The sequence below is a fragment of the Sinocyclocheilus grahami genome, unplaced genomic scaffold (assembly GCF_001515645.1).
Source record: "Sinocyclocheilus grahami isolate Dianchi unplaced genomic scaffold, SAMN03320097.WGS_v1.1 scaffold472.1, whole genome shotgun sequence".
NCBI lineage: Eukaryota > Metazoa > Chordata > Actinopteri > Cypriniformes > Cyprinidae > Sinocyclocheilus > Sinocyclocheilus grahami.
This window is the reverse complement of record NW_015505651.1, coordinates 385293-400660: the sequence shown is the minus strand read 5'-3', so window position 1 is coordinate 400660 and position 15368 is coordinate 385293. Positions and strand designations below refer to the sequence as shown.

The 15368-nt window shown below is 37.6% G+C and overlaps 1 protein-coding gene across 1 annotated transcript; it reads right to left on the bottom strand.

Moving 5' to 3' along the window:
• Nucleotides 1-511: 511 nt before the first annotated feature.
• Nucleotides 512-14901, bottom strand: gfod1 (glucose-fructose oxidoreductase domain containing 1). The gene is made up of 2 exons (XM_016235590.1): nt 14164-14901; nt 512-1563 (listed from the first exon to the last, which is right to left on the bottom strand). The coding sequence occupies exons 1-2, from the start codon at nt 14414-14416 to the stop codon at nt 641-643; spliced, it is 1176 nt and encodes a 391-aa protein (XP_016091076.1). The 5' UTR covers nt 14417-14901; the 3' UTR covers nt 512-640.
• Nucleotides 14902-15368: the final 467 nt, after the last annotated feature.

Sequence of the window (15368 nt, the reverse complement as noted above, 5' to 3'; positions counted from 1 at the left end):
AAATATGAATATGCATTAATTAATCTCACTCGCAAAAAAAAAAAAAACAGATTCAGTATTCCTCAAAATGAATAAAAATAATGCAACTCAGAATATGACGCAAACCTGCAATAATTAAATGTTAAACAGCACAAATATATTTTATGTATTTAATCCCATTCTATTAACCAATGTCTTTGCTTCTGAGCTTCGATGATCCAGTTCAACCGTACTAATAAGCACAAATTACTCTAGACAAACATTTGCGTGTCTTTTTTTTATTGCTGTTGTGTGTTGAAATGTCTTCTTCTGCATTCTACTGTACGGACGTAAATTAACTTTCCCTTCAGCCTGAGGCTTATTCATTTCACGTTTGGTGTGAAAAGGCTTTTATATTTGCCAAAAATATAACTTTTTTATTTTAAAAACAAACAAGCAAGCCCTGTCCAGATTTAAATGCAAAAGTAACGTAACACATTACTTTCCATAAAAAGTAACTAAGTAACGTAATTAGTTACTTTTTTATGGAGTAATGCAATATCGTAATACATTACTTTTAAAAGTAACTTTCCCCAACACTGGTGACCGCCCCTTATATCGTATCGACGAAATGAAGAGATATATCGTGATATAAATTTTGGCCATATCGTCCAGCCCTACGTTAGCAGTACAGCGACATCCGGCTGCGCCGCATGGCCTCGCTGATCAGGTACGCAGGACTGACTTCCGGTTCCTCTGTCATCACCACGATGTTCTGCCACTCGCCGCACTGATTGGACTTCTTGATCGTGTCCACGACGCAAAGCGCGTACAGACAGTCCTCAAAAGTCGCGGCCATCGTCAGCGGCCGGCCGTCCCACGTTCGCCGGTCGTCTTGATCCTGAAACGCCTGCCGTACGGCTTGAACCATGCAGATGGTGCCGGTGAGATACGGAGACGGGATGTCCCGGAACGCCTTGTCCGGTAGGGACGCGTTTCCGACAGGCGTGTTGTCCCTTAAGAGGAGCTCCTGGCCACTTTCGCCGTCGTTTTTCTGTCCGTACAAATCCGTCCCGCAGACTGTCAACCTGCCGGACGTTCCTACGACCACAACCTCCTGCCGAAACTCACCCGGGACGTTAAAATTGAGCGTAACCGTGCAACAAGCGCCTCCTTCCAGCACCATCTGAAAGGTGCAGAAGTCATCGCTGGTGATCTGCCGGATCCCGCAGATGTGGTCCGTCTGCTTGACGAACGTCTTGAGGAAGCCGTGCACCTTCACCGCATGCCGACCCGTTAGAAACGTGAGCAAGTCGATGATGTAGCTCCCGACCGAATGCAGCCCGCCGCCGCCCATCAGGTCGTCGCAGCTCCAGTTGTACTTCTTCCCGAGGAGGCTCCCGCCATGAACCTGCGCCTCGCAGACCAGGAGCTCGCCCACGTAACCCTCCTCCAGCAGCTCCTTCATGCGGACGAAGGCGGGGAGGAAGCGCAGCACGTTACCCATGATGCTGAGCAGCTTTGGGTAGTACTGGGCTGCTGACATCATGCGGAAAGCGTCCAGCGGCGTCGCCGTTCGGTCGCATATCACGTTTTTGCCAATTCCTAGAAGAGGGAATGAGAGAAAGTTAGACGTGCAGATGATTTCAAAACAAAACAAAACTCACTTAAAAGAAACAACATAAACCGTCAGAGACATAAGGACATTTTGGCTTTGTAAGTATTCAGAAATATACTCAAAATGTAAATAAAACAAAGATTATTTGAATATGTTTTAGAAGAAAATACCATTTCAGTCATTCTACTTACAAATTCAATGTGTTACTGTTTCTTTGTAATTATTTGTTAAATATACTAGCAATTTTTTTTAGTGAAAATGATTTCAGTAGTATTTTTTTTTAATGTCAAAGATAAAAAAGATCATTTTATTTGTAGTGAGGAACACAATCACATCACTTAAAGGGATAGTTCACCCAAAAATGAAAATTCTGTCATCGTTCACTCACCCTCAAGTTGTTTCAAACCTGTATACATTTCTTTGTTCTGCCGAACAGAAAGGGAGATATTTTGAAGAAAGTTTGTAACCAGGCTGTTTTGGGGCACCATTGACTTCAATAGTAGGAGAAAAAAATGGAAGTCAATGGTGCCCCAGGACTGCTCTGTTTCCCACATTCTTCAGAATATCTTCCTTTGTGTTCTGCAGAACAAAGACATTCATACAGGTTTGAAACTACTTGAGGGTGAGTAAATGATGACAGAATTTTCATTTGTGGGTGAACTATCCCTTTAACAGTTCTAACTGTATGTTTCCTTTCATTGTAGTACCTATAAATACCAGCAGATGGCAAACTTTCCCTAATATACATTTCGAACTTTGTTTCAAAACAATGAAATACATCTTAAAGAGAGATTTGAGTATTTAGACTGTACCGAGTCAACTGAATTAAAATAAATACTTTTAATTATTTCACTTTTGACTTATTCAAAATGATCTGTTTTCAAGATATAAGTCTCTTCTGCTCACCAAGGCTGCATTTGTTTAATCAAAAATCCAGTAAACACAGTAATATTGTGAAATATTATTACAATTTAAAATAACTGGTTTCTATGTGAACATCTGTTAAAATGTAATTTATTTTTGTGATTAAATCAGAATTTTCAGCATCATTACTCCAGTGTCACGTGATCCTTCAGAAATCATTCTAATATGCTGATTTGCTGCTTGAGAAACATTTCTGATTATTATCAACGAAAGCAGTCGTGCTGCGTCATATTTTTATGGAAACCGTGGTGCATTTTATTTTTCAGGATTCTTTGATGAACAGAAAGTTCAAAAGAACAGCATTTATTTGAAATAGGAATCCTTTCTAACATTATAAATGTCTTTACTGACACTTTTGATCAGTCTAATGCATCCTTGCTGAATAAAAGTATTAATTTCTTACATTTTTTAAAGCTGAATTTAATATGTGATGCTGAATGATCAGTAGTGAAGTTCACAGTCTGATGAACAGCATTTTGCTCAGACTTACAGCAGAATAAACTAGCGGGCTAATCTCCCATTAGCTCTGGACGGCAAGACCGGAGTCAGAAAATTAATCCAGCTGACCCATTTCTAGAAATCCAGTGCGGGAGAAGAGAAAATAACTCAACAGCAGCCGCCATTCAGAAACGCTCACCAAGTCAACATGCAATGAAAACGGACTTTTGACTTTGTCCTGGTCTTACTGTGAATGACTGATCAGTGCATGATATTCCACAGAGAAATGCTCGACTTCCATTAAAATAACGCCTCTAAAACGAGCTTCCTTTTCAGATGACGTTATCAATCCCTCTTATTCTTAAGCCCCTCCCCCTCAACCTGACTCAGTTCTGATTTATAAGAGAATGAGTGAGTGAGAGAGAGAGAGCTCATTAGTGTGAGGATACTAAGACTTTGCAATTTCTTTCTCTCTAGGCATCCAACCAACATTAAAGTGCATCGTACCTACACAAAACACACACACACACACACGTACATAACTACATCAGTATCCTCTAAGTAAACAATTAGGCATCTTCTAGCTTAGAAACCTAGCAACCAACCAGAATACCCTAGCGACCACACAGCATCGTCCTGGCAATCACTTCAAAACATTCTAGCAAAATACAAACATCTAGGCCTAGTTCACATCAGGTCAAGTTGTGATAATATAGTTACAATCAACAATTCTGAAAGTCTGTGATACGAACATCTGAAAATCTAAATATAAGCTGCCAATACAAACACACATACAGTATTATAATATCTTCGCTCATAAAGCATAAAAATGAGCACAAATGCAGTGGGATTGTGGTTGATCTGCAGTCATGAATTATACAGCGACTGTGACTTCAAAGCTCTGAACTGACACACATCAGCATCTCTCCCAGACTCAAAGTACTGTGCGTTTGTTTGTTCTGTATCACTTCTCAATATAATCGATACTAGTACCAGTTTTAATAGCTCAGTATTTCCGTAAAAATATTCTTGTAATCATGTTTGTATTCTCGTTTTATGAAACTTTAGTCAGGGTGGACGCCAATACAATTGAGCACAAATGAAAACTAGAAAAAAAAAATGCACATACTACATAAAATCCTATTTTTAATATTCATATTTTTGTCTTGTTTTCCAGTTAAAATATCTACAAATCCTTAAAACAAGATCATTTTACTTTACAACACTGCATCATATAAAAATTAAATGATATTAAATAATGATAATAATATAAGGTATATATAATATAAAATATAAATAATAATATTGTTAACATTGGATAATATTCAGTCATTTCAAGCATTGAAGAAAGTTTGTAACCAGGCTGTTTTGGGGCACCATTGACTTCAATAGTAGGAGAAAAAAACACTATGGAAGTCAATGGTGCCCCAGAACTGCTCTGTTTCCCACATTCTTCAGAATATCTTCCTTTGTGTTCTGCAGAACAAAGACATTCATACAGGTTTGAAACTACTTGAGGGTGAGTAAATGATGACAGAATTTTCATTTGTGGGTGAACTATCCCTTTAACAGTTCTAACCGTATGTTTCCTTTCATTGTAGTACCTATAAATACCAGTAGATGGCAAACTTTCCCTAATATACATTTCGAACTTTGTTTCAAAACAATGAAATACATCTTAAAGAGAGATTTGAGTATTTAGACTGTACCGAGTCAACTGAATTAAAATAAATACTTTTAATTATTTCACTTTTGACTTATTCAATCCAGTTGGGGAAAAAAATTTATTAATAAAAATGATCTGTTTTCAAGATATAAGTCTCTTCTGCTCACCAAGGCTGCATTTGTTTAATCAAAAATCCAGTAAACACAGTAATATTGTGAAATATTATTACAATTTAAAATAACTGGTTTCTATGTGAACATCTGTTAAAATGTAATTTATTTTTGTGATTAAATCAGAATTTTCAGCATCATTACTCCAGTGTCACGTGATCCTTCAGAAATCATTCTAATATGCTGATTTGCTGCTTGAGAAACATTTCTGATTATTATCAACGAAAGCAGTCGTGCTGCGTCATATTTTTATGGAAACCGTGGTGCATTTTATTTTTCAGGATTCTTTGATGAACAGAAAGTTCAAAAGAACAGCATTTATTTGAAATAGGAATCCTTTCTAACATTATAAATGTCTTTACTGACACTTTTGATCAGTCTAATGCATCCTTGCTGAATAAAAGTATTAATTTCTTACATTTTTTAAAGCTGAATTTAATATGTGATGCTGAATGATCAGTAGTGAAGTTCACAGTCTGATGAACAGCATTTTGCTCAGACTTACAGCAGAATAAACTAGCGGGCTAATCTCCCATTAGCTCTGGACGGCAAGACCGGAGTCAGAAAATTAATCCAGCTGACCCATTTCTAGAAATCCAGTGCGGGAGAAGAGAAAATAACTCAACAGCAGCCGCCATTCAGAAACGCTCACCAAGTCAACATGCAATGAAAACGGACTTTTGACTTTGTCCTGGTCTTACTGTGAATGACTGATCAGTGCATGATATTCCACAGAGAAATGCTCGACTTCCATTAAAATAACGCCTCTAAAACGAGCTTCCTTTTCAGATGACGTTATCAATCCCTCTTATTCTTAAGCCCCTCCCCCTCAACCTGACTCAGTTCTGATTTATAAGAGAATGAGTGAGTGAGAGAGAGAGAGCTCATTAGTGTGAGGATACTAAGACTTTGCAATTTCTTTCTCTCTAGGCATCCAACCAACATTAAAGTGCATCGTACCTACACAAAACACACACACACACACACGTACATAACTACATCAGTATCCTCTAAGTAAACAATTAGGCATCTTCTAGCTTAGAAACCTAGCAACCAACCAGAATACCCTAGCGACCACACAGCATCGTCCTGGCAATCACTTCAAAACATTCTAGCAAAATACAAACATCTAGGCCTAGTTCACATCAGGTCAAGTTGTGATAATATAGTTACAATCAACAATTCTGAAAGTCTGTGATACGAACATCTGAAAATCTAAATATAAGCTGCCAATACAAACACACATACAGTATTATAATATCTTCGCTCATAAAGCATAAAAATGAGCACAAATGCAGTGGGATTGTGGTTGATCTGCAGTCATGAATTATACAGCGACTGTGACTTCAAAGCTCTGAACTGACACACATCAGCATCTCTCCCAGACTCAAAGTACTGTGCGTTTGTTTGTTCTGTATCACTTCTCAATATAATCGATACTAGTACCAGTTTTAATAGCTCAGTATTTCCGTAAAAATATTCTTGTAATCATGTTTGTATTCTCGTTTTATGAAACTTTAGTCAGGGTGGACGCCAATACAATTGAGCACAAATGAAAACTAGAAAAAAAAAATGCACATACTACATAAAATCCTATTTTTAATATTCATATTTTTGTCTTGTTTTCCAGTTAAAATATCTACAAATCCTTAAAACAAGATCATTTTACTTTACAACACTGCATCATATAAAAATTAAATGATATTAAATAATGATAATAATATAAGGTATATATAATATAAAATATAAATAATAATATTGTTAACATTGGATAATATTCAGTCATTTCAAGCATCTGTCTGCATTATTTTTCAATATTCAAAGCTGTGTGTGTAAACATATATATATATATATATATATTATAGAATGTGTAATGGAAAATATCAATATACAAAGTATATAAATTGTATATAAATATACAAAATGTTGCTTTTGATTTACAATAATAGATACATATTTTTTTCTTTTCACAAAATACAAAGAAATACTGTTTTTAATTTTCAATTATACTGTATATGTATTAATATATTTATAAATTTTTATTGCAACTAAAAAACTGTTTTTAATTTAAAACTATTTAACTCTATGACAGAAATACACTGCATTAACCCTTCTGGAAAATGATGGCATAACTGATTTGTCACATTTGCAATATTGCGATATATTTTTCATTGACATTGACAGCAACAATGTTCAAAATGTCTCAGAAAACCAAATAGTTACATTTGCAAGGTGCAAAATCTCTGCACATCACTCTGTGTTCCTGCTTCACTGCTGAGTTCATAAACGCTCTTCTCCAGATGATCTGTTCGGGTTTACAGTCCACATCAAATCTAAACGGACCCCATTTGCTTTCTTAAATGCCCGTTCCTGCTCTTGCTGTGAATAACTCATCTGTGCACGTCTGATCCAAAGTCTTCAAACTGCTTCATCAAAATCCCCTCTGAAATGACTTTTCTTTTTGGAAGACGTCACCTGTATCCATCCTATTTTTCTTCTGCTGGAAGATTCTGTTTCAGTCTGAAATACGACACATTACAAAAGTAAAATGGGCTTTGAATGCTGTTGTCAAAAGATTCATATTTTCCAAAAGCATGTTCAGGTTTACTGTATCAGATCTGTTCTGTACAACATATTTAGTTCAGCGTTTAACAATAAAGAGTTTTCTGCTGGCCCAGATTACTTGCCCTATCAACATTTTCACTGGCCCAGCAACACACACACACGCACACACACACACACACACACACGCACACACACACACACACACCCACACACCCACACACACACACACACACACACACACAAAGAGATACCATTACATTTTTACTAATATTTTGAATTAGTTTGTAGTTTTATGTTATAAGCTCAAATGCACAACACAGATGTGCCCAAACTATTTCAGCCAAGAAATTAACTGCATATTTTAAAATCATTTTATAATTTTTAATATTTAAAAAATTTTTGTACAATTTGCAACACAATTCTAAAAATGTAAAATGTAAAATTGTATTAATTCAGTTGATTAGATTTGCTTTTTGGTTATTTAAAAAAAAAAAAAGGTAATTGACCATGTTTTTGGAGTACTAAAATCTAATTTAACCATTAAAACAGAAGCCAGACAAATTTTAATAAGAATTTGAGGGGAAAAAATTGGATTTCATTCATAGTGCCCAAAAATTATAATTTTTGTTAAACTTCTATTAATTGTTGTTAAATTGTATGTTTCAATAGATATAAGTAAGATATAAACAGATATAATAGATATTCAATATAAATAAATAGATTTTAAAAAAAGAAGAAATGGAATCCAGAAAAAATAGAATAATTTGGGAAAAAAATAAACCATATGTCACAGGGCCCTACATAGTACATACACACTGCTGTGACATCCTTTGCCTTTAGAAAACAGTATAATTGATCACATATACTGTACATCATGGACTCACTAAGGAACTGCTCTATTCTTAGAGCCCCCTCCAGTTCTCAAAGATGAGCGAGCTTCTGTTTGTGCCGGTGAACGACAGCCAGCTTGACATCCGATACACCGCAGAACCACGGCTCACCGACACACACAACAATCACATCACAGCTAAAACCCTTCCCGGAGTCTGTGACCGTATATTATATGATTTATACTATAAACTACATGTTTAGAGTGAGAGACAGATAGAGTGGCATGGTTTGTTGTTGTTGTGGGTGTCTGCATCATGCACAATCTGTTCAGAAGTCGTTCAGTGTCATGTTTCATTTTCACAGACCAAACCTTTTGGGACTTTTGTGGAAAAAGGCATTTCTGATGCAGCAGCAATTGAAAGAACAAGAAGATATACAAGATTATGTCTATCCCTCACAGCCTCACTTTCATTCTAGTCAAATTATAAATAAATGTAATATAAATAAATCCTTAGCAAGCAATAACAAAGGTCTCATAAAGGGGACTCATATTCCTTTTTCAATACAAAATTACTGTATTTAGTTTTATTGTTTTTGAAATCGTTCAGAATGATTTTTGAGGGGGGAGGGGGATTTAAATGCAATAAGAAAACACACTTTGGCACAATATAAGAATGTTAGAATATAATATTATATGAATGAAATTAATACGTATGAATATTAGGGCAGCATGATTTTGGGATTTTTTCCAGTAAAAATTGTGAATTTGATTTCAAATCTGTTTTTAATAAAGAAAGAACACCAGGTTCGTTGTGCTTGTTTGTAAGCATGCACAATTGGGCCCAAAATGTTATGTCAATTTGATTATAAAATAATAATAATAATAATAATAATATATATTTTTGCTACAAATAATAATAAATATTATATTAAAAATTATTATATTATTATCGTCTTGTATTATATTATTTAATTATTATATTATTATTGTTATATTAAATATTGTTGCAAATATTAAATATATATATAACAAAAAAATATATTATATTATTTTAAGGCAAGATTATTACAAAAATCTTTCTCTGAAATATCAAGTGTTTAAGAAAATCGTTTAGTATGTACTTTCAGTGTGAGTGTGAGACTGAGGACAGACACTGAGTGTAGAGACTGAGAATGCATTCAGAGACGCTGCTCCTTTAACACACACACACACACACACACACACACACACACACACACACACACACACAGTGAAGCTGGATCAATCCTGCGGGACAGATGCACTGGAAATGCTAATGTATTCCACTAGAGCCGCTAGAGCTCCACTTTCATAATCCGCTGCTCGTGAAACGCTAAGAGCCAGCACAGGCCGTCAAATCAGAGTGAGAGGAGAAGAGGACCTGATAGAGGACTGCATCGGCACATTATTCAACAGCCAAAATGGAGGATGAAATAGAGGTCTCGAACTAAACCCAACGCAAACTCACAATCACTCATTGTCTTATCTTCTTCAAAACAAAAAGAAAAAATCAATCCAATAAAATTACAACATTAAAAATGTCTAATAATACTATGTTTATTTTATTAATTACAAATCTAAATCACAAACTTAAAAATGCAGTAAAAGCATGAACAACAATCTCAAAACCTTTTTCAGCTAGTTGATTATTATTATTATTATTGTCATATTGATTAAAAAAAACACAAAATTTCGGGTAAAATTTTTTGCTGCCCTACAAACATGAACAGCAAACCTGAAGCTTTTTTTAATAAAAATAATTGCATGTTAAATTGCAATCACTTACTATTTTCCCACCCTAATTCGTGCAGCCCTAAGATGACCCTCCAGGAAGAAGGTCTTCAGAAAAACGCAGCAGCTTCCTAGAAAGTCCAAGACTTCCCTCTCAGTGACCCGCTCAAATGCAGCCCAGCAGGACAGACAGGAACGCTGTACGTGTATCACACACATTTGCAATCTAGTTGCATCAGGCTCCTGTTGAGTGACTTCAAATGTGTTTCTGTCACTAGGTTCAATCTCATTCATCTGATCTTCAGCTCAAACTCCCGCCCCGCTCACATTCCTGCTCATTATCCTTATCGACGCACCACACAGAGTAAACAGGCAAAGCGTGAGGTGAAAACCTTCAAAAGAGGAAGTCAGCTTTCAAACTAGTTTCTGAATGAGAAATCTGCCGGTTTCTGCTTTAGCGCAGCCGCTGTTAATGCATCTGATCATCACGAGATGAGAAAGATGACCATTATCCCATTACAACAACTGGGAAAAGTGCCTATGTTGCTTTAATGGGAAAGCTCACCCAAAAATAAAGATTTGCTGTTAATTTACTCACCCTCAGGCCATCCAAGATGGTCACTTTTTTTCTTCAGTAAAACAGTTAAGAAGATTTTTAGGTGAAACTGTGCTCCTTGGTGATTCATTACGTAATAGTCAGCAGCTAGCGGCACTTTGAGAGTCAAAAAAAGCACATACAGGCAACACAAAATGAATCCCTGTGGCTCGTGATGATATATTGAGGTCTTATGAAGCGAAGCGATCAGTCTGTGCAAGCAACTGAACATTATTTACAACATTATTACCTGTAATGCAGAGCCTCAGGCAAACGGTCCGGACTCGGAGTGATGTCCGGTTCACGAACGAATCATTCTTTTGAACCGATTCTTTTTAGTGAACTAGTTGAACCAGTTCATCAAATCGGACTGGAACGTCTGAAACAGTTCGCAGCTCAAGCAGCACAGATCTACAAGTTACTCAATCAAAACTCACTTTCAGACGCCTGACATTCACTCCGACTTGAAATGAGCCAAAATAGAGCTTATCCGATCCTATGATGAATGAACCGATTCAGCGCTCCAGTTCGAAAGAATCAGTTCACAGAAAAGAATCGTATTTCCCCGTTTGCCTGAGGCTCTGGAGTAGCCCACAAGTAATAATGTAAATAACTGTAAATAATTTTCAGTTTCTTGCACTGACTGATCATTTCGCTTCATAAGACTTCAATATATCATCAGGGGCCACGGGGATTAATTTTGAGTTCCTTGATATACTTTTTTGACTCTCAAAGTGCTGGTAGCCATTGACTTGCATGTCACTAAGTCACCAAGAATCACGGTTTCAGCTAAAAATCTTCTTTACTGTTCTACTGAAGAAAAAAGCTACATCTGGGAAGGCCTGAGTGCGGCTGAATTTACAGAACTATCCCTTTAAAATGCTGTCTATTTAGACAGCACACTAGATTTTGATGGAGTGCACTCGGTTAATATAATACACCAAAATAGATTGCTTTATCATTATCTTGCTTTAACATTCTCTTAATGAGAAAAAGCTAGAAAAATCAATCTTTCGGTTTTAAACGGATTAGCTGAACACATGGACACGAGCACAGCTTAAATATCTGTTTAGTCAGAGCTGAACACTCACAACGGTCTTTTACCTCGTTTATTGGCACATTTCACAACTTGACCAGGGTAAACTTTGATTGAGAACTAATCCAGCACCAGATTCTACAACACACAGCCTATAAAACAATGGAAAACGTGTCTATTTCGGTTCTACAGGAAGGCCTTTATAAGCAGAAGATTTGAACTAGGAGAGCATGGAAACCCGTGTGACGTGATTTCACCACCGCAATCAAGCTCTGCAGATAAACAGTCTCTGAGTGTGATGAAGCCTTATGAGCTTCTTATCATGATAAATCACGGCTAGATGATGAGAACGTGACAAACCTGACCTGACCAGAATGACAACACCGCTGCTGTTAAGAGGAAATACATCGACAGTAATTTACTTATTTAGTCACATTTTTAGGACAACTTCAAGGTTTGAGTCTAGGGGTTTTCAAGCTTAAATCTTGGAGCAGAAAATAGCCACCTAGCAAACACCTAACGACCTCCTTGCAACCACCTACAATATCCTATAGGCGTGCAAACTTCACTCACGTGTTCTTTAGAAAATGTACAAATTTTGTGATTTAAAGGGACAGTTCACCCAAAAATGAAAATTCTGTCATTTACTCACCCTCATGTCGTTGCAAACCTGTATGAGTTGCTTTCTCATGTTGAACACAAAAGAAGATATTTTGAAGATTGCTGGTAATCAAACAGTTGGTGGTTGCCATTGACTTCTATAGTAGGAAAAAAAACATTATGGAAGTCAATGGCAACCACCAACTGTTTGATTACCAGCAATCTTCAAAATATCTTCTTTTGTGTTCAACATAGGAAAGCAACTCATACAGGTTTGGAACGACATGAGGGTGAGTAAATGATGACAGAAATTTAATTTTTGGGTGAACTATCCCTTTAAGGCCATTTCTAAATGTAATGCTGTTATTAGGTATTTCAGCACAGAGAGACGTGACAGAAGAAAGACTGAGGATAATAATCCGGTCTGTCGCTGGTTCCTGTCTGAGGTTATTTTGGGCTCATGTTCCTGATCCCAGAGATGAATAATTCTCACAGGTTATTTCTGACTGTCACTGGACACCTGCAAACGTCAGTCTGCCGTCTCATCTACTGACTAGACAACAGACTCCAGAATCAAAACATGAGTGAGCAACAGACAAAAACACAAGCTGGAGATCTTCTGAAGATCCTAAAGCAGTCATTTCGACCTCTAGCAGATCTAGAAGATCACTGTCTCAGTGATGAACACATGAATCAATACTTAATAGAAAAATATTATTGCACAGCTCTTTCAAAGCTCAGGAGATGTAATAGAGAAAAACTTAGAAGTATCACCTGCATCTCAGATGTTTCTTCTCAAATTTCTTTGAAGAATAAAACACACAAACAAGTCATCATCCAGTAAGAATACAGAGCTTTAAAATGAATGTGGAAATGAGTATCATTTGATGAGAAATGATTGAGTTTCTATTGAGGTCTCTGACTGCAGACTTCTGAAATCTGAGCACAGTTAAGACACTGTTGAGATGTCTTCTGAAATGCATTTGGAGACACGTGACATCAGTCCTTTTCTCAGGAGAAACATGCAAGTGACATTCTTCACATTCTCTATTTCATTTCACTGCTGTTTTGGAAAAACAACCGAGATGTTCTGAAGGTCCTAAATCAGTGATGACCACACGAATCACTACTTATTACATCTTCAGTGGGAAAAAAATGCTCTTTGAAAGCTCAGGACCTAATAGTGAAAAACGATATATTGTTTTATTTAAGGTAGCAGCTTTGATCGATGTTTCTCCTAGAATTTCTTCGGAGAATAAAACACACAACTGAGTCACTAATCATCATCCAGTAAGAATATAGAGCTATAAAATGAACGTAGAGCAGTTCAGATCATTCGATGAGAAATGCCTACGTTTAATATTGAGAGCTCTGATTGTAACATTTTGAAATCTGAGCACAGTTGAGGCACATCTGAGAAGCAAAAGATGCAAGTGATGTTTTGCATTTTGCTCTCCATTTCATTTCACTGCAGTCTTGGAGAAACAACCGAGATGTTCTGAAGGTCCTAAATCAGTAGTCTCGACTTCTAGATCTTATAGAAGATCTCTGATGCTCAGCGGAAAATGTTATTGCTCAGAAATGCTCTTTCAAAGTTCGAAAGACCTAATAGATGTTCTCTATTTTTCTCATTATTTCATTGTTGTCTAGAAAAAACTATTGAGATATTAATAAAATATTATTTTTTTAAATATATATATATAGATCCATTTGCAAGTCCATACAATTATGGACAAACTTCCTTAAGGCCTTTTAAACCAAATGTAAGTATCATGAACTGGTTCAAACTTGATGGTCCAGTTTATGAATGTCAGTTTCACCATTGTGGGTTTCTTAATTACCAAAAAACACAATTATGGTGCAATGGCTGGTGAAGCAAGTCAGTCTGTTTTTTTTATGCAGTCATAATATTAAAGCCACACCTAACCTGACAGAAACAAGATCTGACACGCGTTCTCCTTCATGAGAACCATCAGAGGAACATTGTGCAATCCATCCAGCGTGCCACTCACCCAGCGTCTTAACGGCGATCTGTCTCGTGAGCGGCGGAGGCAGGTTGATGCACACCAGATCCACATCCGGATGCAGCAGCACATCATCGATCCGGTTAGTGTAGAAGGGCACGTTCATGTCGCGCGCCAGCTCCTCCGCCTCCTCCTGCGTGCGACCCCACAGCGCCTTCACCGAGAAGCCCTCGTTCTTCAGCAGAGGGATGATGACCCGGGTCGTCAGACTGGTGCCGAACACACCCACCCCGGGCAACATGACCGTCGCGCGCGGATGCTCACACACCGGAGGCGGGTGACCCGGCGGCTGCGGGTTCGAACCCTGATGCGTGAACTATGACCATTGCGCCTTTGGGTTCCTCCCAGCTGTGTAAAACCTCTGTAAATCAATAATTATTCATTCAAAGGTGAGATGGACTCATCTTCCTCAATCATCATCCACCTGCACACTGCGACCCGCGTCTGCGCATCTGTAAGCGATCCCGGTTTGAATGCACGCGATGATACAATATTGCATTCACAAATGCATTTGTATCCGCTTCGGAATGTGCGCCGTTCCCTCTGTATCATCCAGAAAGACGCGAACGCATCGCTGGCGAGGTCAATGCGCGCGCGTCACGATGCAATTGGTATCCAAAGAGTATTTCCAAAACGTTCCTCCGAGCGTTGTAGCGTCTCTGTACCTCTCGCTATAATATTGCGATCATCTACTGTCTGCGGCCGGTGCAGAGTTCCGCCCTCCCCGTTAACTCCTTCACAACCGGAGCCGCCAATCCTACTGTAGCGAAGGCTTGCTGTGTGAATATTAATTACGCAGTGTGACGTTCGACAAAGAGGGCCGTCTGATTGGATAACGGCGGGTGGGCGCTGGGTCAGCTAGCCAATCCGAGGGTGGCAGAGGCGTGGTTAATGAATATTAAATACGTTACGTACCAGGACGCCGAGGAGGTTATTAAGCAACGTCGTTGAACGATTAATATTCATAAGCTAAGCCTGCGCCGTAGTAGGATTGGAAAAGGCAGCGGAATTATGCATGCAGCTCTTTTGATCACAGCTGGAGACAGTGACTGCAGTGAATGGAAACACAATAACCCAGCGAGAAGATGACAAATGAATTATTATTAGGTTAAAAACATTTAATAAGAGGCAGAGACGACAATAAAGGGGTCATATTGAGTATTAGATCAACAAAAGGTGGAAAAAATACATAA